At 38.0% G+C, this 24,679-nt stretch overlaps 1 protein-coding gene across 1 annotated transcript in view; it reads left to right on the top strand.

The window, feature by feature from the left end:
* Nucleotides 1-24,679, top strand: part of MROH9 (maestro heat like repeat family member 9) — a 103,582-nt gene that overhangs the window by 41,933 nt on the left and 36,970 nt on the right. Inside the window, exons 3-6 of the mRNA XM_058310108.1 lie at nucleotides 2,456-2,591; nucleotides 2,970-3,056; nucleotides 4,923-5,027; nucleotides 24,015-24,150. Coding sequence (XP_058166091.1) covers nucleotides 2,456-2,591; nucleotides 2,970-3,056; nucleotides 4,923-5,027; nucleotides 24,015-24,150 — 464 coding nt within the window. The remainder of the gene's footprint in view (nucleotides 1-2,455; nucleotides 2,592-2,969; nucleotides 3,057-4,922; nucleotides 5,028-24,014; nucleotides 24,151-24,679) is intronic.

Genomic DNA, 24,679 nt, shown 5'->3' on the forward strand with positions numbered 1-24,679 from the left:
AGTGCCTGGTGGTAAAGACCTCTATATCAATTCTTCCTAATCTCTTTTGTTAATAACTTTATTTCAACTTCAAAAATAAAATAACAGGCAAATGGCAGCTTGACAAAGTATGGAAGTTCTACTTTAAAAAATCCTGTCCAAGCACATTTATCGTATTTAATCCTAAAAACAAACTCTAGAGTTTAGAGTTTCCTCTTCTGTATTTTTATTTAATTTTTTTTTTTTTGGTTTACCTAAATGTGTTAATCTCCCACATGATAGCTTTAATTTTTTTCTATTTATTACAGATTTAGCTTTTCATTTTTTGGCAAAGTGTTATTTGGTGCACATAGAGTCACCCAAGCTATATCGTCACATATGCCTGTATACTTTAGCAATGTAAATCACATTTACTTGTTTCTATTAAACCCATCTAACAGTTTAGCTATTTTATTGATTAATGTAGCCATTCCTAATTATTATTTATTTTCTACTTCCTCATTTTAAAGTCTTTATTTAAATATGCCAGTGAGGATCATTATACCTATTGTTTTCACTTTTTCTCATTTGATGATGTATTTATTTTGTTCATGTTCTTCACTACTTTGATTGCATTTTTAGTCCACTTTAACATCTGAAATTGGATACCTAATTCTTTTTTTTCACATTGTAAATGAAAACAACTCTGTTCACATAGTATTCAAGTAAGGTTAAGTGCTTTGAATTTTCTGATTTTTAAAATAGGTTTCTTGTGATCATAGAATAGAACCTTTTTACATATTGATATTTTTATTGTTGAGTATATAATAAATATTTGTCAGCATCTCATGATTACCTAAAAAACTTTGTTAACCCATTTAACATAATTTATTTACACCATCTTATTAATTATGTTAAAGATACCATATTTGCAGAATTTTAAATGTTCTCCTACAACTGTGTTTTTATTTCTCCTTGTATCTTCAGTAGTTTCCACTATTTAATTTTGTTTCTGTATCATTTGGAAAATTCCATATTATGTCTTTATTATTAAATGATGCCTATTATTATTTTATAGTATCATCTATATCACACATTTTCCAGTTGATTTACATTTTGTGTCATATTAATATAGTTCTTTATTTCTCATCATGTTTACCACATATTAATATCATTAATATAATTTCTCCATTCATTAGGAGACTTTTACTTTCTTTTTCTCAGTTATGATTGTTGAAATTGTACTTACAAAAGTATGTATCCACTTTTGCTTATTGATACTCTTTGTTCATAATAGGAAAACATAAACCATTTACATGTATTTTTTTAGTATATTTGGTCTTTCTTCTTCCACTTTTCACTTTATACCAATCCTTGAAACAAATATTAATATTTAGCTCAATAAGTTACCAAAAGTAAACTCATACAGTATTTTAATGGTGGATGCTCATCTTTGTTTTCAAGTTCCTTCCTGTACCACCCAGCCCCTCATCATGGAATATAAGAAAGCACTTAAACTGTATTTCTTAATTCTTTCATGCCATTTGTTGTAAGACACATAATTTAGTAACTACTTTTGGGGAAAACAAAGCACATGTAGATAAAAAAGAAATCATACTTCCTGATAATTGCCCATGTTTATACATAGGTTTACATGTGACTTTCTTCTTTAGTATCACAGTCAAAGACTGATTCTTAGCCTTCCTCACATTTAAAGTTTGAGAATTCTTCACCCATCAGCAGTAAAGTATGGCATCAGTGACATGCTACTTTTGCAATACTTTTTCAAGGCTTGACCGTTTAAGCATCTTAAGAATCAATAATATGATTTCAGAGTATTTTGAAAGATCATTTCCTATGTTGTCAAAATCTTAATTTTGCATTTTCCTGAACTGAATCAGATATATTCCTGGAAGATAAATACCTTCCACTGAAAGTTCTACTTTGTGTTTTGATAGAGTTGCTCAGATTCTACCTGATAATCTATTAGAGCCCATGAATAAGTCAAATCAGTCTCTCTTAGATTTGAAAATTGTCTGAATAACAACTGAGTACAACTTAACTCTCTACATGTTGATGGGCAGGTTTCATTTGCTGTCAGTTTGAAGTTGCACTGCAATATCAGAAATACGAAAATGATAGAAACTTAGTAGCCTGGGTCAGAGAAAATATGGCGGTAATATAGATCAGCTGCCTATAACTTCACATGGTTTCTGTGGGTTTGGCTGGGAATGTAAATACTCTCTATGATATATGTCTATGGAGAAATATAGTCTGATTTCCAAATAACTGATTACGGCTGACTTTTATAAAGAAATCTATTCCTTTATATTTAAAGTACCATTGTCATTTGAAGAGAGTATGTAAGACTATGTACCATATAAAACCAAAAGCTGGAACTCATTTTCTTATAAGCAATCATCACTAAGAAAAAGCCACTATAAATGTTACATTTGCTGTTGTCATCGATTTAACAATTATACCTTTTTCTTGACAGCTTTGTCAATCCCTTATGGCAATTTGAATCTCAGTTGAAGATACTAGAGTCATCCTTTAAACTGGCATTTTCCGTGCCAAATTTTATAGAGTTGAAACAAACGGTGAATAGCGATGAGGACCATGAAGACCTGGAGGTAAGAGTGTCTTCCTCTAATCAGGATGAGGCATTGTTATACATGAGAGCAATCCCTACTGACCTTGTAACAGAAGTCTCTCAGCAGGTAATAAACTCTCTTGTCTTCTCCTTCATCTACTTAGAGATAACATATTAGCAAGTGCTGCAAAGAAGAAAATAGGAACAAAGAAAGGTGGACGTTGGAAGAGTCCTGTAGTAAGATCAGCGATATCTACGATCTCTAATTCCTGCATAATGCACTTGCCTATAAACTAGAGAAGCAATTCATGGCATATGGCAGTAGGATTAGGACACCAGGATGCAAAACTATAGACACTCAGTAAATTTTACCTAAGGCTGGCTAGCAGGTTATAATGGCTTTGTTATTGTTTTTCAGCGCTTATATCAAAATATTTTAAATATATATGAGGACACTCTTCTGATCTTAGTGTCTAAAGACCTCTATAAACTCCAAATCTTAAAGGTAAAGTAGACAGTTTTGAAAATGAGTTATCTTTTCATCTTGTGAATAAAGGGAAAATAAACCAACTACTTTCTTGTCATAAATCTAAAGAATTCACTGTGTTTCACTTATTTCCCATTTACCATGTTTGCATTTCCCTCATGTAATTAATGTCTGAGTTATTATTATTTTACTTCTCAAGTAATGAGATTACCCCAAAAATAAAATAATTTCTCTTTATTTGAAATAGAGGTATCCACTAGAGAATTCTCCTTTTAGGGGATGTCATCAACAGACAGTTAGGAAGCCAAGGATTATGTGGCAATATATAGCGTAGTGGAGAAACGTAGGATGATTGGCCTAAACTGCAGTCAAGCCACCCAATGATGAACCACACTGTAATAAGGTCTATATGCATGCTTCTTCCCCAACAATTCTGAGGCTGTGGAATCCCATGAGCATCTTATCTTCTGAACACCACTACATCAGAGTAAGGACAAAGAGCTGCTCCAAACCCCACTGTTTCCATCTAAGAGCGCACAACCTTTTTACTGTCCCAGCCAGAGACAGAAGACTGCTCTGGATGTCTTATGGTCTTTAATTTTGCATTCCTAAGATAATGGCACCAGGAGTCAGAGTTCTAGAGGTCCTGGGAATCACTCTGGCCCATGGGTTGTGTGAATCATAAAATAAATTCCAAGTTAAAAAGTAGTATTGCAATCTATGAAGGCAAGAAGAAAAGTGAAGGAAAATTAAATATATTGAGCCAATTTGCCTAATTTGAGCCAAATACATTTAGTTTACTTTCTTATTTTGTCCTCATGGCACTTTGAGGTAATTATTATTACCCTCATCCCCTAACCCATGCTTTTATACCCACCCCATGCCACTTCCATTTACTGAGAAGTTACTCTGTGTCAGGCACTAATATCAATATTTAATATATAAGTTATCTCATTTAATGCTTAATATAATCCTATAAGGAATTTACCATTATTTTGTCCATTTTGTAAATAAGGAATGGACTGCCTTTTTACTGTCTTTAAAAATCTTCTATTCCTCAAATTGATTTGAACCCTGGGCTCTGGAAGAGGCAGGGACTGACACCTGAGATTTACTCTTAAACCCTAGTAAGGGAACTTCAGGACAGTTTTCCATAGTGGCAAGTGAAGGGGAAGAGTTTATTTGGCCAACCATTGCCATAAATATTATGGTCTCCAACAGATTGCCTTTAAAATCTGTAAATGGCAGTTGGCATGTGAAGCAAATTTGCAATTTGCTTCTCTCCCCCAAGATTGTCAATATATCCCTGCAATTAAGGATTAAGGACATATAGATAGAGGTTATAGCAAGAGAGATTTGAATCAAAATTAGGAAGAACTTTCTAATTGAGTTGCCTCCAGTAATGTGTTCATCAACCATGAGCAGGAAAATTTCTGGTTGATAAATTTGCAGAGAAAATTCTTAGATAAGATGACATTTTAGGATCAGATAACATTTCAATTCTTTTTTAAAGCTGAAAATCAGATTCTGTGATTTAAATACAAATAAGAAAACATACATATTTTGAAAGAAAAAGAAAAGAAGCAGCTGATAACCATTCCGCAGCCTCATGATAAACTCAAATGAAGCCTGACAAAGTAACTGTGATTGTGGATATTAGGAAATATTTGTTAAATGGAATTCAATAAAAATAAAACCCAGGTGAAGTTACTCTAGTAGGTTACTATACTAAATATTTTAGAGAAAAAAAACAGGTAAAGTGTAAAATAATCAAGAATAAGTTAAAAACCCCAGGGACTCCAGAACTGTCGAAGTTGGGAATTAGAAGGAGGGGTTTGGGAAATGGAAACACCGTGGTTCTAAGATGATTCATGTTTTCAACAGGAAATGGCTGTGTGGATGAGTAATGATAAATCGTTTATACAGGAGAGAGTCATGGTGATCATGAGCAGGGTGTTAAGCTTCGCATCCAAGAAAGTCAGGGGATATGTAAGTCACAGAGTACGATCATGTCATCTGATTCCAAAAATTACATTTCTATAATGCTGCTTTCCAAGTCTTAGGTCTTGAGAGTGCTAGATGCCTCCTTGGTATTATTGTGCTGGTAAGTTGGGGTATCAGGAAAGGAATCAATATCCTACATGGTTTTGTCAGGCACAGTAGTGTTTCTCAAACTGTTTCTTAAACTCATTGTACAAACAAGAATGAGTATGTCAAAATCAGGTTTTTGGTGACCAGGTTCTCTTCTATCGACTTACATCAACAGTGTTATTTGTAACTCTATAAATTCTTTAAGGCTTCTTTTCCTTTTTATGTTTTCCTTTTTTTCTAAAATATGTTTTTTGGGAGGTTCCAGGGATTGAACCCAGGACCCCATACATGAGAAGCAGGCACTCAACCACCAAACTACATCTGCTTCCCAACCTTACATATTTTTAAAGCCCTCTATTTATCAGTTACACAAGTAATTCTTGAATTCTTTTATTATAAAAAATGCTAGAGATGGAGCATAGGTTTCCCTTTATTTCCTTCTCCACCCGCCTCCCCCCGCAGCCAGCAGTGTGATATATCCTGCCAAACCGCTTTCTGTATTCACACCACACACATGAGGTAGATAGTTTTGCTACTTAGTGTTTATTTTTCCTTTTTATGAGGTACTGGGGATTGAGCCCTTACATGTGGGAAGCAGGCACTCAACAGATAAGCTACATCAGTTCCTTAGAGAGAGCTGGTCTTTCCGTTTGTCTATTTTGTTTGTTTTTAGGAGGTACTGGAAGCTGAACCCTGCACCCTGTACATGGGAAGCAGGCGTTCAACCCCTTGAGCTACACCTGTTGCCAACTTAGTGTTTCTTTACTGAAGTCATGTCATATGTGTCTATGGTTCTGCAATTTGCCTTTTTCATGAAACGCTATGTTCTACAGATATTTTCATGTCATTATATGTAGACTTATTTAATTATTTTAAATTAAACAGTATATATACCACGGTTTTGATGCACTATAATCTACTTGACTATTCTTCAGTTGATGGACATTGAGGTATATTTTAAATTTTACTACTTCAAACAATACAAAAGTACAAGTATGTGAGTTTGTACTTTTTAAAAAAATACTGCAGCGTTAATTTTTTCTGGACAAGGTTGGATAGCAGATTCCTCAGGGCAGATTGGAGGTCCGGTGGCCGGTTCCTCAGAGCAGACCATTACAGATTTATCTGACAAAGACTGGGCAGAATGGTTTCAATGTCCCCACTGACATTATTATCAACTCATATGTTCCAATTCCAATTTTCAGGATCCCATTCCTTTCCAATCAATGCCCTCACTTTAACAGCAGGTACCTGCAAGTTTAGGAATTTAGTTTACATTAATTAAGCCACACGTACAATGAGAACTTTGGCCTGGTTTCCAGAAATCTCAAGTCTGCAGCTACATGAGGTAAGATTTTCTTTCATGTCACACAAAGAAATGTGCATGTTCTTCATGCTGCCCTTAAGTTGGGAATTTGAAGCCTTGAGCTTATCCCTTTCTTTTACAACTGTATCCAGTGTTTAGGAACAACCTGCCAATACCATTATACCTTTTAATTCCACTAAATTCTGTTAAAGTGTCAAAAACACTCTCATTCATGTAAACTACAATGTGAACTATGGTCCATGCTCAATGGCAATGCCCCAAGATGCATTTATCAATTGCAATGAACGTGGCACACTAATGAAGGATGTTGTTTGTATCGGAGGGTGTGGGAGGTGTGGGGAGCGGGGCATATGGGAACTTCTATATTTTCTGTGTAACATTTATGTAATCTAAGTGTCTTTTATATATATATAGTATTTTTAAAAGATAAATAAATCTTTTCATGGGAAAAAAAAAAAAACAATAACACTCTCACCCAAAGTCTTGCCTGTTACATGCATTTGAGTAGCCATATCCAGAGGTGATGTTTTGCTTATCTCCATTGCCAATTCATGCCATGGTCTATTAGTGCCATCATGATTGTTGGAAATAGAGTTATTAGTGCCTTTGAATCTAATAGGGTTAGAGAATCAGTTTCAAAAATCCCAGAACCAATTTAGAAATTTAATCCTTAAGATTCTGTTTCTTAAGAATCATTCCCTGTACCAAACTGCATCAGTCAAGGTTCTCTAGGGAAACAGAACCAATAGGATAGGATATATGTATATATAATGTAAATAAAATATATATGACATATATATTATATATTATGTAAATATATATAATGTAAATATTATGAGACTTTTTATAAGAATTGTCTCACAACTGTGGGGATGGGCAAATCCAAATTATATACAGCAGGCTGCAAGTTTCGAACTCTGATGAATATTTTTGATAAATTCACTAGGAGAAGTTGGCTGACTGACGTAGAGATGGCAATTCTCTCTTCCTACTACTGAAATCATCACTTTTCCTTTTAATGACTTCAAATGATTGGATGAGACTTCTCTCATTGCTGAAGACAGTCTCCTCAGTTGACTATAGATGTAATCAGCCATGGATGCAATCAACTTACTGATTATTTCAGTCTATAAAATATCCTCACATAACAATTAGGCCAGTGCTTGCTTGATCAAACAACTGGACACCATAACCTAGCCAAGTTGATACATGAACTTAACCATCACAGAAAGATAATGGTCAGATCAAAAAGTATGAACAGGTTAAAGTTTATTAATGCAAAATTGATTTTCAATTTTGATATCTATGAATATGAGTGCCCACTTTCCCACACTTCTACCAACACTGGATATTATCAGACCTTTTAATTGCTACCTTTCAGATGGAGAACAAATAAGTATCTCATAATTGCCAATATCAACTGAGGTTTACTGTACTTTGAATGACACCACTGATTGCCTTCTCAGAAGCCTCATACTATCTGTGAACACTTCTCTCATTCATAGATACTGTATATTCAGCCTCTGTTTCTCAACGCATCCTTCACAGGGACTTTGAAACATCATCCTATAATTGCTTATCTGATTGCTTCCATCATTTCAACAAGGATTCAGAATAGAGTCAGAAATATGCATCTAAGATGTTATCTTCAAGTATCAATTTTTTTTTTTTTACTATTTTTATAAACTGTCCCCAAACATATTAAGAGAGAAGCCTAGAATAGGCTTATAATATACCTGAATTTTTACTATTTTGTTTAAAACTAGCTTTGGAACATAAGTACAATTTACTTACAATGGGGGAAAACAGCCCAAGATGTAATTTACATAATGTTGATCCCCTATTTCAGTGTCAAAAGGAGGGACTGAATGGCTTGTTTAAATCTTATGGTTTTCTGGTCTGGGTAGAAATCCTTCTGCTTCTAAAATAGCTAATTTGTCCATTCATATATTTAAATGTTCATCATAACAAATTTTGCAAGTAAGTCTTAAGATTAAGTAGTTCAGTACTCTAGCCTGTTTGCTACACTGCATTTAACCGTCTTATGTACTCAGCAAATATTTGCTTCTGACTGTCTGATTAGGGCCTATTCACATGCTAATCTCTGCATTTGAATATACATATTCTATTGAGTTCCAGTCAGGTAAGATATTTCAATGTTTCTTCTTCTATCATAAAATTATTTATAGAAACTCCTGGGAACCCCTCAAAGCCAAAGCAAACCCTTCCTTTTTGAACTCTCTTGAGTTTCCTCTTTAAATCTTTTGAAATCCTCACTGTAGCAGTTTGACATTATTTATGAATTCCAAAAAGAAATATAGATTGTGTTTGTAAATTCATCAGCTCCTCTGGAGTGATAACCCTTTGGTTATATTATATTCAGCTGAGACATCTGATTAAATTAAATTATGATTAGGGCTTGATTTGGCCCTGTCATTTGGGGGTGGGGACACAGAGAAAACGACAGGGCAGAAGGGAGAGTTTTGATTTTGATGCTGGAACCCCGGAGGTAAATAGACAGAGAAGGAGAACACAGAATTAGATACACAGAAGATGAACACAAAGGAATAAGTACAGCTCATTAGACATGGCAGAGGCCCTGGGAAGAGAGATGAGCTTGATGGCCTATAGCTGCAGCTGAGCCCAGGGAAGAAATTAGCTCTAGGGAGAGAGACAAGCCCTCCAGCCTATAGCTGAGATAGGAAGAAGCTGGGACCAAGGAGACTTAGGAGGGAGAGGAAGGCTGAACCCCCACAGAGACTGGCAGCCAAATTGCTCCAACACATAGCAACAGACTTTGGTGAGGAAAGTAACTTACTCTTTTATGCCCTTGTGACTGTAAGCGTCTACCCCAATAAATACCCTTTATGAAAGTCAACAGGCTTCTGGAACTTTGCATCAGCACCCCTTTGGCTGACTAATACATCCACCAAGGTGGTGGATGCAGATAGCCAATCAAGCCTCTAGTTAATTACATTTGATCCAACATAAAATAAGGCCCGCCTCTAAACCTACCCCTATAAGATGGGGAAAAAATCCAATAAATAGGATTTAAACTAACTTCCCTTAATGTCTATAAAAATAATTTGTCATCCCTAGAAGCTTGAAGCTGCTTCCATTTTTGCAAATGATCCAGCCACCTTGCTGCAGCAACACTTATGGTATCCCAAATAAAAACGCTGTAATCTGCAATCTTCATTCTGATTTGTCTTTCAACAATCATCTCTTCCTCTTCTCTCCTTCTATTGTTTCAGTAGAGTTCATTCTCCCTTGTACACAACCCACGCCTCAATTATGAAAGACTAAATTTGTAAATTCATGTGGGAAGCAGAAGCCTCTCATAACTTGTTAGCTGTAACTGAGATTTGTTTGAGATGCCAAATGGGAAAACCTATTTGTGTAGTGTTCCGCAATGTTCATTCAATGCCACCAGATGGAAGCACACCGACATTTTTCAGAACAATGAAACAAAGTGCTAGAGTCAATCAGCTCTTTCATCATAGCCGTGGAAGTATAAAACTTTTTACTGAATTACCTTTCTCTTTAAAGTAATATCTAAAGATGGTTGCATCAGTAAAATCAATGGGAGACAAACTATATAAAACAACAACCAAAATATCAACTTTTAATAAATTATGTTGTATAGCTGAGGTTCTTACAGCTTGAACCTAGATATGTCTATACCTGGCATATTGTAGATAATAAATGAAGATTTGTCCTGCCCTTCTCTAACCAAATATCACTAACTCTTCTGTTTTCTATACACTGAATAAAGACTCTTTTCTTCACAAATCACTCTAGGTCTACCAGAGTCTAAGAGACCATTGTCCTATTAAGCAATCCTAGCTATCATTTGTATTCTATGAGAAGCATTTTTAAGTAATAATTATGCACACATTGTCCGTGTGCAACACTGGGAGAATATTTGTCCTCCTATTAAGTTACTCAATTTTTAACAGACAAAGAAATGTAAGCTAAATACGCCATCTTATAGCATTAGGAGAAAGAGATTTTCCCTAGGTTTGTTCCTTAGGAACAAGAAGCATTTAAACACGATGGTTGGAGAATTTCCCATCTAGCTATCAGATTACCCACATGTACTTATCTCCTCTTCAACCAGATCCCTCAGGAAAAAAATGGTAGTAATAAAATTTATTAAACATAAATTTCCAGCAACAGAGAATTAGTGAGAGGTTTTTAATTGGCTAGAGATGTTAACAAATTTCTGTAAGACAGAGTAAATAGAAGATACTAACTGATAAAGCCTAGCAAAGAGAGCTCGATAGGAGGAGCACAGTGAGCACTGAGATTGGGGACAGCTGAAAAAAGGAGACAGTTTGCCCTGCTCAACCCTGGAGCTTCAGAAGCTTAAAACACAATGGAGGGTAGGAGTCAAAGGAGAGCTGAAAAACCAATGCATTAATTGAAATTATTAATTTGAAGTTTTTACAGAACAATCTATCATTTCCCATCCCACCCCATCCTACACACCCACAATATATTTCCTGGAGACAAGTATCCATTGGCAGACAAAATTTGAGATTTTTTTGTTTTCTCAAAATGATGTTAAGTTCCCTGAGAAAAAGAATCCTACATTCTGTTGTTTAGATACACTACAGCATGATGGCAGCCTGCTCACCTAACTACCTTAAGGCCACCAGTCAACAAACTTTGCCCACCCACAAAACCCCATCAAGTGGCATTTCATTCTTCAACATAGATAGATAACAAAGATTCACCAGACATTTGAGAAAATATCCAAATTAAAAGTGGTAGACAAAGGTAAATACAAAGAAAGCAACCATCCAAAACTGATTTCAGGGTACAGATGAGAACCTATTCTTAGAAAGAATAGAGAAGACATGCTCATAAAACTCTTTTTTTTTTTTTTTTAAATTTTTATTTTTTTTTATTTATTGATTTTGTAATAATATTACATTAAAAATATATATGTAAGGTCCCATTGAACCCCACCCCCCACCCCACCTCTCCCCCCCCCCAGCAACACTCGTTCCCATCATCATGACACATCCATTGGATTTGGTAAGTACATCTTTGGGCACCACTGCACCTCATAGTCAATGGTCCACATCATGGCCCATACTCTCCTCCATTCCATCCAGTGGGCCCTGTGAGGATTTACAGTGTCCGGTGATTGCCTCTGAAGCACCATCCAGGGCAGCTCCATGTCCCAAAGACGCCTCCACCTCTCATCTCTTCCTGCCTTTCCCCATACCCATCAGCCACCATGTCCACTTTTCCCAATCCAATGCCACCTCTTCTATGTGGACATCGGATTGGTTGTGTCCATTGCACCTCTATGTCAAGAGGAGGCTCAGATTCCACATGGATGTTGGATGCAATCCTCCCACTTTCAGTTGTAATCACTCTAGGCTCCATGGTGTGGTGGTTGTCCTTCTTCACCTCCATCTTAGCTGAGTGTGGTAAGTCCAATAAATCAGATTGTAGGTGCTGGAGTCTGTTGAGGCTCAGGACCTGGCTATCACATTGTCAGTCCAGAGATTCAAATCCCCTAAATATATCTTACACCCCAACATTAACTGCACCTCCAGCACATTAGCATGAAAGTCTTATGAAGGGAGATCCCATCTGAGTCCAGATTCATCACACATAAACACCATTTCCAAAGAGGGGCCATCTGCCCTGGTAGTTAACCCCATCGGCCATGACCATAACTCCCATGGGTCTCTTTGGCCCTCACAGGAACCAATATCTGGGGGTTGTATCTGCTTTATCTGTCTCTCTGACTCTGCTCAGTTGTGCATGAGGGCAATCCTTCTGCCAGCCTCCAGACTCTTTTTTAGAAACTCGTAGCCATATAAACTCATTTCTCCTTTCCATTTCCCCCTTACTTTAGGTCAAACAGCATTTTAAAGTCATGGTATTTTATGTAGACATGGATATTCTGCTGATCCGCATTGAACCTTCCGTATAAGGTCATTTTCCAGTTGCATCATCAGTTGGTAGTTGATAGTGGTCCCTCGTTGCCAGGGAGGCTCATCCCCGGGTGTCATGTCCCACGCTGGGGAGAAGGCATTGCATTTACATGCTGAGTTTGGCTTCGAGACTGGCCACATTTGAGTAACATGAAGGCTGACAGGAGGGAATTCCCAGGCACAATGTTGCTCTAGGCCTTGTTCTTATTTTAGGCTTATCAGCTCACAAGCATAGTCATTAGCATCAGGGGCTCACTATTGAACCCTCACTCCCTCCCGGTCCCCGCCGCTGTACCTGGGAGACTGTCGCTGCTCCCCTAGGGACCACAACAGAGCACCACTGGCCAGGAACCCAGTACCCCCCCTGCTGTGGTTTTTAATTGTTGCCACTATGAGTATATCCAAACATTACCATGCGCCCTGGACATATGTTCTGTACAGCTCCCTGTCAGCCATATATCACCTGTCATTGGTATCTCATACCAGTATCCCTCCATTGCCATTGTTGAAACACTCTGTGATCCAGAACTCCACGAAATTTGAAGCCCAATATAATGTCATGGTCCCTTACTAGGGAATGGCATATAGCGATGGGTTTAAAGGATAGATAAAGAACTTGGATAAAGTTAGATAAAGAACTTAGATAAAGAATGTTGACTTGAAAAAATTCTACATCCTTTTTTTTTTTTTTTTTTTTTTTTTCCCCCCTAATTATTCAGCTTCTCTTCACAGGAGTCCTAGACCACAGCAATGCATATATATAATATACAGCACTCCCATACATCCACCACAAAACCTTTTTCCTTCCACAGCGATACTCTTACACCCTATTCACATCATATTTACTTAACGTGATGTACAGAGTCTGAGATATTACCTTTCTAACAAGGTGACATCTGTGCTTACATTATGGTGCATACTTTAGGATACACAGTTCTTTACATTCTTAGTTATCCTATGTTTTACATTATGGTTGACATTATCAGTCTGTCATCTCCTATATGTTATGGTGTAATATTACATGTTTTATATCCATCCTTGTGTACTCTCAAGAAACTCCTCTCTTACCCCCCATTTACCTTGGTTCCACACATTTAACGTCCATTTTCCCTTCCACCTTGGTGCCCACAGTGACAGCCAACCTCCGTTTCCTGAGGAGCCACTTCCAGAGATAGATGAAATAGTGTTCAGGGCCTAACTTGCTCAACTGCCCCAATGCCCTGGGAGCCACCCTTTCTCTCGAGGGATACAGTTCCCTCTATTTGGTGGCATTAGTCCTCCCCAGGATGTGGGTCCACCCCCACTCTCACTACTTGGGTTTCTACCCCATGGTGACACCCACTCTGGCAGAATGAGCATTTAGACATTCCCCAGGAGCCCGTCCTGCATCAGACCCTCCCCTCCGAGCATTCTAAACAGGTAGCCCTCTTTATTATATTTTGATATGATTTTCTCGGCATTTTACTCTCCACCAACACCTGACCCTCTCCTGTGTTCATATGCTACCCCTCCCTCCCCCCACTTTTGGGCAATGTTACCCATCCGTCCCTCCCCAGCCACCCTCAAACCCGTAAAGCCCCAACCAAAGGCAACCCCTTGCCCCCCTTTTATCTCTTCTTTGTGTTCATACTTACCACCATCTCATCTTAAATTCCACCCCTGCAGACATCGGCTCATATCCTTCCTCCACCCTCCGATTTCCTGTAAGCCTATCGTTCAGTCTCTTGCTATCTAAGGCAGCTTGTTTATTTCATATCATTGAGGTCATGTAGTATTTGTCCTTCAATGTCTGGGTTGCTTCACTCAACATAAGGTTCTCAAGATTCATCCATGTTATCACATGTGTTTGTAGTGTGTTTGTTCTTACAGCCGAGTAGTATTCCATTGTGTGTATATACCACATTTTATTGATCCACTCATCTGTTGATGGGCATTTGGGTTGATTCCAACTTTTGGCAATAGTGAACAATGCTGCTATGAACATTGGTGTACATATATCTGTTTGTGTCCTTGTTTTCAGTTCTGCTGGGTATATACCCAGCAGTGGTATTGCTGGGTCATATGGCAAATCTATGGCTAGTTTTTTGAGAAACCGCCATACTGTCCTCCAGAACGGTTGGATCCTTCTGCATTCCCACCAGTAGTGGATGAGTGTTCCCCTTCCTTCACATCCTCTCCAGCACTTGTATTCTTCTGTTTTTTTTCATAGCTGCCAATCTTATGGGTGTAAGATGGTATCTCATTGTAGTTTTGATTTGCATTTCCCTGATAGCTAGAGATTTGGAACATTTTTTCATGTGCTTTTTTGCCATTTGTATTTCTTCTTCGGAGAAGTGTCTGTTTAAGTCTTTTTCCCATTTTTTAAATGGGTTGTTTATCTTTTTATTTTCAAGATATAGAAGTTCTTTATATATGCACGTTATAAGTTTCTTATCAGATATATGATTGCCAAATATTTTCTCCCACTGTGTGGGCTCCCTTTTTACTTTCTTGACAAACTCCTTTGAGGTGCAGAAGGCTTTAATTTTGAGGAAGTCCCATTTATCTATTAATTCTTTTGCTGCTCGTGCTTTTGGTGAGATATTCATAAATCCATTTCCTATTACAAGGTCCTGTAGATGTTTCCCTACACTGCTTTCTAAGGTTTTTATGGTCTTGGCTCTTATATTTAGGTCTTTGATCCATCTTGAGTTGATCTTTGTATAAGGTGTGAGATGGTAATCCTCTTTCATTCTTCTACATATGGCTATCCAGTTCTCCAGACACCATTTGTTGAATAGGCCACTCTCTCCCAGTTGAGAGGGTTTGGTGGCTTTATCGAATATTATGTGGCTGTATATGTGAGGTTCTATATCAGAGCTTTCAATTCGATTCCATTGGTCTATGTGTCTCTCCTTATGCCAATACCATGCTGTTTTCACCACCGTAGCTTTGTAGTATGTTTTGAAGTCAGGTAGTGTGATTCCTCCAATTTCGTTTTTCTTTTTCAGTATGTCTTTGGCTATTCGGGGTCTCTTTCCTTTCCAAATAAATTTCATAGTTAGTTTTTCTAGTTCCTTAAAGAAGGCTGCATTGATTTTTATTGGGATTGCATTGAATGTGTAGATCAGTTTTGGTAGGATAGACATCTTAATAATATTCAGTCTTCCTATCCATGAACAAGGAATAGTCTTCCATTTATTCAGGTCTTCTTTGATTTCCTTGAACAATCTTGTATAGTTCTCGGTGTATAAGTTCTTTACCTCTTTAGTTAAATTTATTCCTAAGTATTTGATTTTTTTATTTACTATTGTGAATGGTATTTGTTTCTTGATTTCCTCCTGATCTTGCTCATTATTAGTGTACAGGAATGCTACTGATTTTTGCGCATTGATCTTATAACCTGCGACTTTACTAAACTCATTTATGAGTTCTAGAATCTTCGTTGTAGATCTCTCAGGGTTTTCTATGTATAGGATCATGTCATCTGCAAATAATGAAATTTTGACTTCTTCCTTTCCAATTTGAATGCCTTTTATTTCTGGTTCTTGCCTCAGAGCTCGAGCAAGTACTTCTAAGACAATGTTAAATAGGAGCGGAGACAGTGGGCATCCTTGTCTTGTTCCTGAGTTTAGAGGGAAGGAGTCTAGGATTTCTCCATTGTAAACAATATTGGCTTTAGGTTTTTCATATATACTCTTTATCATGTTCAAAAAATTTCCTTGTATTCCAACCTTTTGGAGTGTTTTTATCAAGAAAGGGTGCTGTATTTTGTGAAATGCTTTTTCTGCATCAATAGATATAATCATGTGATTTTTTTCCTTCAATCTGTTTATATGGTGTATTACGTTGATTGATTTTCTTATGTTGAACCATCCTTGCATACCTGGGATGAATCCCACTTGGTCGTGGTGTATAATACGTTTAATGTGTTGTTGAATACGATTAGCAAGTATTTTGTTAAGTATTTTTGCGTCTAGATTCATTAGGAGAAATTGGTCTGTAATTTTCCTTTCTTGTGATGTCTTTGTTTGGCTTTGGTACTAGGGTAATGGTGGCATCATAGAAGGAGTTGGGTAATGTTCTTTCTGTTTCGATTTTTTGGAATAGTTTCAGCAGGATTGGTGTCAGTTCTTTCCGGAATGTTTTGTAGAATTCACCTGTGAAGCCATCTGGCCCTGGGCTCTTCTTAGTTGGGAGATTTTTAATAACTGATTCTATCTCTCTGCTTGTGATTGGTTTGTTAAGATCATCAATTTCTTCTTTTGTCAATATGGGCTGCTTATGTGTTTCTAGGAATTTGTCCATTTCCTCTAGATTGTCATTTTTGTTGGAATATAGTTTTTCAAAATATCCTCTTATGATAGTCTTTATTTCTGTGGGGTCAGTGGTGATATCGCCTTTCTCATTTCTTATTTTGTGTATTTGCATCTTCTCTCTTTTTTTCTTTGTTAGTGTTGCTAAAGGTTTGTCAATTTTGTTAATCTTCTCAAAGAACAAGCTCTTGGTCTTGTTTATCTGTTCAAGTGCTTTCTTATTTTCTATTTCATTTAGTTCTGCTCTTATCTTTGTTATTTCCTTCCTTCTTCTTCCTGTTGGGTTACTTTGTTGTTGTTTTTCTAATTCCTTCAAATGTGCAGTTAGTTCTTCAATTTTTGCTCTTTCTTCTTTTTTGATATATGAATTTATGGCTATAAACTTCCCTCTCAGTACTGCTTTTGCTGCATCCCATAAATTTTGGTATGTTGTGTTATCATTATCATTTGTTTCAAGGTAGTCATTGATTTCTTTTGAGATTTCCTCTTTGACCCACTGTTTTTCTAAGAGTGTGTTGTTTAATTTCCAAATCGTGGTGTGAAATCTGGGCTTCTTTCCCTTGCAAATCTCCAGCTTGACTCCACTGTGGTCAGAGATAATGTTTTGTATGATTTCAATCTTTCTGAATTCGTTCAGCCTTTCTTTGTGGCCTAGCATATGATCTATCTTGGAGAATGATCCATGTGCGCTTGAGAAAAATGTATATCCTGCTGTGTTTGGGTGTAGCGATCTATATATATCTATTAGATCCAGCTCCTCTAATATACTATTCAGATGTTTTGTTTCTTTGGTGATTCTCTTTTGAGATGTTCTGTCCAGAGTTGATAGTGGTGTATTAAAATCCCCCACTATAATTGTAGATGTATCTATTCTTTCACTTAGTTTTTCCAGCGTTTGCCTGACGTATTTAGAGGCACCCTTGTTAGGGGCATAGATATTTATGATTGTTCGATCTTCTTGACAGATTTTCCCTTTCACTAAAATGTAGTATCCTTCTTTGTCTCTCACAATTGTTTCACATTTAAAGTCTATTTTGTCCGATATTAATATAGCTACTCCTGCCTTTTTTTGGTTATTGTTAGCTTGTATGATTGTTTTCCAGCCATTCACTTTCAATCTCCATGCATCTCTGGGTCTAAGATGTGTCTCTTGTAGACAGCATATGGATGGGTCATATTTCCTTATCCATTGTCCCAGTCTGAATCTTTTGATAGGTGAGTTTAATCCGTTGACATTCAGTGTTATTACTATCAAGGAATTATTTGTGCTAGCCATATTTTGATTGGATTTGTGTTTGTCATATTTTGTTTGTATATATTTTTTTTTGGCTTTTTTGTTATTGTTGTTGGTCTTATACTCTCCTCCAACTCTGCCTTTCCTGTTTTTTCCTTTCTTCCTGTAGAACTCCCTTTAGAATTTCTTGAAGGGGAGGTTTTTTATTGGTATACTCTTTCAGTTTCTGTTTGTCTGCGAATATTTTGAACTCTCCATCATGTTTGAATGCTAATTTAGCTGGATAGAGTATTCTTGGTTGGAAATTTCTTTCCTTTAGTACCTTGACTATATCATACCACTGCCTTCTTGCCTCCATGGTTTCAGAAGAGAAATCAGCACTTAATCTAATTGAGCTTCCCTTGTATGTGATGGTTTTCTTTTCTCTTGCTGCTTTTAGGATTTTCTCTTTGTCTTGAGCATTGGATAATTTGACAAGTATATGTCTTGGGGTGGGCCTGTTGGGATTTATGACTTGTGGAGTGCGCTGTGCTTCTTGGATATGTACATCTGTCTCTTTCAGTAGATTTGGGAAGTTTTCAGCCATTATTTCCTGCAACATTCCTTCTGACCCCTTTCCCTTCTCTTCACCTTCTGGAATGCCTATAATATGTATGTTTGAGCGTTTTGCATTGTCATTCAGGTCCCTAAATCCTAATTGGATTTTTTCTATCTTCTTATTGACCCCTTCTACTATCTGTTTGATTTCTGAAGTACTGTCTTCCACATCACTAATTCTCTGCTCTGTCTCTTCTAGTCTGCTGATATTTGCTGCAAGTGTATTTTTGATTTCTTGAACTGTGGTGTTCATTCCCATCATATCTGTTATGTTTTTTCGTATGTCTGCAATTTCCCCTCCAAGTGATGTCTTCATGTTGTTAACCTCTTTCATTACTTCGTCAAATTTGTCGGTGATAAATGTTCTGAGATCTTTCATTGCTTGTGCCAAGTTTTGCTCCCCTTCGTGATTATTGGTTTGTTGATTGGATTCAGCCATGTTTTCCTGATTACTGGTTTGGTTTGTAGATTTTTGTTGCTTTCTGGTCATCTCTTTATCTTGACGGATTTAATCAGTTCCTTAGCTTCTTTGTCTGCTCTTGGAGGTTAATTAGCTGTTATTTTTGCATAGCTGTTATATCTTCTCTTTGTCACTTTTTTCTTCTTATTCTAGTTTCTTGTTGTTGGTTAAGTTCACTTTAAAGGAAAGTATTAGTGTTGGGGGAAGGCAATTGTGTAAGCAAGGGAAAAGTGTAAAGTAATATTGGTGATATATGTTAACAAAGCAAGAATATGAGATCTGGGAGGATGGAGGTTAGATTTATGTAAATTGTGTAGAGTTATAGCAGTAGGTAGAGTACCTATTATGAGGTAGGTGATTGAATATGGGAGGATTATGGTATGAGCTAAAAAGCTATTGATTTCGTGAGAGAGGGAAAGAGAAAAAAAAAATGGTAATAGTTTCAAGAGTGGATAACAGACAGAAAACAAAACATAGGTATTAGAAATTAAGACTTAGACCCTTCGTGGATCGAAGAAAGGGAGGTGGGAGGTGGAATATGGGAGAGCCAGTAGATGGTGGCGGATATCAAGATGTAGGGGAGAGAGGATAGTGCAGGTAGGCTAAATCAGTTCACACAGAAATGAGGCAGTGGAGAATGAGAAAACCCCAGCGAATGTGAGGTGTTTCCTGCCGCACCTATTTTATAATTGAGTTAAAATAAACTAAGTAGAATATGAGGGACAAGAGGGAGAGAGACAACAGAGAAAAAGAAAGAAAGAAAAAAAAAAGAAAGTGGGGGGGAAGGGATGAGAGGAAGAAAGTAGAAGGGGATGGGCAAGGGGTGGGGAACAGATAGGGGAAAGAAAAGAAAAAAAAAAAAAAAACAGATATGCACGACCCAGAATTAAAACACCCACTTCACAGCACCTGCCACGAAAAAAAGCCTTAAATAACTGAGTAAAAGAAAGACTTTGGGGGATACGCTGTGAGAGAAGACTAGGGGATAATGCGGTGTTAGCAATCAGGAAATTGAAAAAAGTAAAGAATAAGTCAAAATGAAAATAAAAACAAAACAAAATGAAACGATAAGGAAAGAACGCCAACGTTGAAGGCTAGGGCATTTAAGGACCTCAGATGGACCTCAGTGCGTGATGGATTCAGGGATGGAAAGTCTGAGATATTGAGGTCTCAAGAGATGTGAGTCTCTGTGGTGTGGGCCACCAGATTTTAGGGAATTCAGACTTGGCACCCTCCAATCTGGTCTACAGGAAGCCTGGGAGCCCCACAGTGTAACACAGCCCTCAGGGATCCCCTCAGCTGGGTGCCAGCCTTAAGGGGGAAGTCAGATCCGCAAACTCTATATTATGACTGAACCCTGCAATTCATTTACTTAGCTGGGCTCATTAGTATATTTCACTTCAGCTTTTAGACAGCTCCCGTCCTGTGATTCCAAACCTCTGCCACCAGAGGGCGCCTCTACACCGCAGCCACTCCGCCAGTACAGATCCGAAGCCCGGCCTGTGACGCGGAAAACAGATTTGAAAATCGGATTTCCCAAGCTTCGCAAAATATTCCCTAATCTGCTTCCAGACGTATCCCCCTCCCTTGCCGCAGCCTAATACAACTTTCCGATTACGTCTCTTTATTGCCTATAGCCTATTTGGGTCGGAGACCGGCTGCCGGGCTTTTGGGGGCGGGGCTTCAGGCAGAAGCACTATTGTTTATGTTCGCAATCACAAGTTTCTCCCGCTTCACAACAAAGCATCGTCTATCTTCCCAAATCGCACTGCAAAGGCGACCCGTCGCATCAACCCGTGCACAGCTCGCCCAGAGCTCGTGAACTCCTCGACAGCTCAGAGCCGTGTAAAAGCGGTGCCGCTGGGCTGAACCGCGACTCCCCCCACCCGCAGCAGGGAGGAGCCCGCGCACGGGTCTCACCCACAGGCAATAGAACCCAAACTATATCTACTAGACCAATCCTCTCCGTTACCTTTCCACCCAATCGATGTCCAGGCACTTCTGCCTTGCAAAAATCCCGAAAAAGCCCGGCCTTGGAGAGCCTGCAGCCGCGCCCAACCGTCTCCTCCCGGGACCTACCGCAAAGGCAAGTTCACTCAGCGACCATCTTGCCTCCCCTCTCATAAAACTCTTAAAGCCAGAAGGAAATTTAGTTACAGTAAGCATGGTCTATGCATTGAAAATTTTTATTTAGTCTCAATAATGAGAATATTCTTCATTATTTTCAACTTTTAAAAGCAATACAAAAAATTAAGAGGGTTATTGAACATAATGTAAATTTATTCAACAATGCAAAAACGAGAATGCAGGGGACAGAAGTAGGGAAGTAGAAGCAACAGAGGAAAGTTAAAGAGATATTAGAAAGTGGATGCTCAAAAAGAGATCTCCATTTTATGAAACAGGAAATAAAAGTACTCCTGTATTATCAAAACACAATATAGAATTTTTAAAAATAGACATATAACTATATTGAGATGATCACGACAAAATGGAAAGATGTAAGTGAGCTAAACCTTAATGCATTATAGCAGAAATCAGTTGGGAATGTCCCCAAGTGATAAGTCGGAAATAAAAATGGAAATACACTATTTAGAGATATAGAGGTGACCTCCAGAAGCAGCAGCTAAAAAATCTTAGAAATGTTTGCTTCTGGAATTCAGAACTTAAAACTATCAATACTGTTAAGACAAGGAGTTAGAGAGACTAGATCTACAAAGAAGAGATCCAGTAAGAAATGGCCAGAAAACTAAGCAGCAGTACTGAGGCTTATGAGTAAATATTGCAAAGCTACTTTTCTCCAGTTTTGAACTCATTCCTTCTTTCAGCACTTGGATAGATTTTCTATGAAAGCTGTGCTGTACTGTTTTGAAAGTTTTCAAAGGCTGGTGTTTGAGGAGATGTAACTGAGGTTGGCATGATTCAGAAGGGACCATGCAGAGCATAATCAGGATGTCCGTGGTCCACCCAGCCTTACTGCTCTTTTGTTCTGCTATAAACACATGCCTAGTCAGAAACCTTCTAGCACACAGAATAGACAGAAGCCACTAATGACTCCATTTTCAAAAATACTTGCTAAGAATTACAGATCTACAAGTTCATGAGAAGGGATAGTGGGGAGCAGTGGGTAGGGGAACGTATGGGAAAATTTGTAATACAGTAAGATTTTAGGACCAATCCCCTTCAGAGAACTAAGCTGGTGTGGAGTACTTCCCCACCGTCATGCCCAACAGGGAAAGAAAACTTGCCCATTTTCCTTAGGCCTGTAATACAATGGTGGTCCTTAAGATCATGCCACCAAATGAAAAGGAGAACACTCGAGTTCAAATCCAAAGAACAGAACACCCACTCCAAGAAAGCCTTTCTCCCTAGGAACTAGTACTGTCTACTTTTAGATTCTCCACCTCCTCAGAGGGGAAGCCCCATGCACTCTTGGTAGTCAGCCGCAAAAGGATTTCGGAGATTGAATCATTTATCCCATGAAAGGCATGTTCAGGTCCCAACCCCTGGTCTTGTGGGTGTGAACACATTTGTAAATAGGATCGTTGAAGATATTACTAGTTAGGGTGTGTCCAAACTGAAAGAGGGTGAAACTTAATCCAAAATGGCTGAGATCCCCATAAGCAAAGGATACTAGATATAGAGAAAGAATCCATGGGGAGCAGCCAGAAGCTAGAAGTCAACAAAACCCAGAATTAAAAGGAGAAGATGCTACCATGTACATTGCCATGTGACGTAAAAGCCGAGGACCAAGGATTACCAGCAACCAGGCCAGAACACCACATCGCCTTGCTAATGCTTCAGTGTTGGGCTTCTCCTTGCCTCAAAACTGAACCAATAAATTCCTTTGGTTTAAAACTGACTCATTTTATGGTATTTGTTTTAGCAATTGGGAAACTAAAACAGAGGTGTATGGGTAGAAAGAATCTAAGGAGAACATTCATGGAAGCAAGAGATTTAATATCTTCCCTCCTCCCACTAAGACTATTACTCTCAGCATCCCAACTCAGCTAGCACTTGCCTCTGAACTGGGTCACTTCACATTCTTCAGGAATGCTTCTGTGTGTGAGTGTCTGTGTGTGAGGCAGAGGTTGAGTGGATCAAGCAACCTGGAGGACAGGAGAAGAAGGCATGAGAGGAGTAAAAAAAAAAAAGTAGGCTTAGGGAGTCTCCTAGAGGTTTCAGAAGGCTCCTACTTTTCACCACCAACATTTGCTCTAATCATCAAAGCATCTATCTAGAAGAAGTAATCAGTTCTCTTAGAAACAAGAAAACCTTACAAGCATGACACGATTTTGATGAACCTACATGTGGGCAGAGCCTTTTTTTATTTTAAAAATCCCACAGAATTGAAAAAGTACACATACCTTCATAAATACAAACTGTCTTTCCTTTCTTCTTTATTTTTCCCTACTCCTTTCTCTATCACATTTGATCTGGGCCTATAAATCAGTAGAGATGAAAATCTAAATATTTGAACAGGCTATGTGTCAAGGAAGTTATAGGAAAAAATGCATAAATGTTTAGGTAATAGCTTCAACCTCAGAAGGTTGTTAAAACAATCATCCTGGGCAGAGTCAGAACATTCCAGGAGGAGAAGAGGCATTTCCCCAGTGATTTACACAATTCTCTGAGCTGCTTCATATGTATAGAAGGGAGCATAAAAGTTATGATAAATCGCCCTGCATCCTGGTATCCTGGGAATTTTTTACCTACTTTATGGAATAGAAACTAACATTAGTTGAGTCACTATTATTTCCAAGCACATTTCTAGGAGCTTTTTTTGTCATAAAATTTACCTCCTTAATCCCAGTAATAACCGTTACAAGGCAGGATTTGTTATCCTCATTTGACAGATGAGGAAATTGAGGCTCAGTAACAAAGCCAAGATTTGAATACAGATTTTCCAAATTCTGAAGTCCACCCTCTAGTCCTAGTCTGATATGCATGAAGAGTCCAAGCAGATGTTTAATGTTGACTATATATAGTAAATACATTTTTCTTTGTTTCTCCTTCAGACAAGTGTTGATGCTCCATGTTTGGGTGACCTGGCAGCAGAACTAAGTCTTTTATGCACCCACACTGATTCCTCAATCACACAACAAGCATCCTTTGCCATGTATCACCTCCTCTGTATTGCAAAGTGTCAGAATGGTAAGGATGGTTCACCACCTTTTCTAAGGGTTCCTAAGAATCTATTCCTAGTTACTCCCAGTAAAGATCTATGTCTGTGGATTTCTAAATCCTGCTCCAAGTTCTATAGCTCCACTTCCTAAAATGTGCTTTTTAATCTTTATAGAATTGTCAAGCAATGCCAGTAATGGTATGATGTGTGTTCTTCAAGATCTATAAAATCCTGTGCTTAGATTGGTGTTGGGTATTAATGGGGGGGGGGGGGGGGGGAGGGTCCTAGAGGAAGGGTGGAATGGGAGGGAGAAAGATTACCAAAGGACTTTTAAAATATGTGTATATATTCCCCCTAATAATGCCACTAATTTTATCAAGTGACTTTCAACTCCTCAATCAGGCTTTAAAGTATAAGCAATTCTCAGGAAAAATGGGGAGGCAGAAGCATGGAGCTCCATCAGCACATCCATCCTTCCCCAAGTTCAGAATTGCACATTTGAAGAGGGCTGGACATAAAAAAAATATGCCGCAATTTTTGAGGAAACATGCAGTTTTA

The sequence above is a fragment of the Dasypus novemcinctus genome, chromosome 13 (genome assembly GCF_030445035.2).
Source record: "Dasypus novemcinctus isolate mDasNov1 chromosome 13, mDasNov1.1.hap2, whole genome shotgun sequence".
NCBI lineage: Eukaryota > Metazoa > Chordata > Mammalia > Cingulata > Dasypodidae > Dasypus > Dasypus novemcinctus.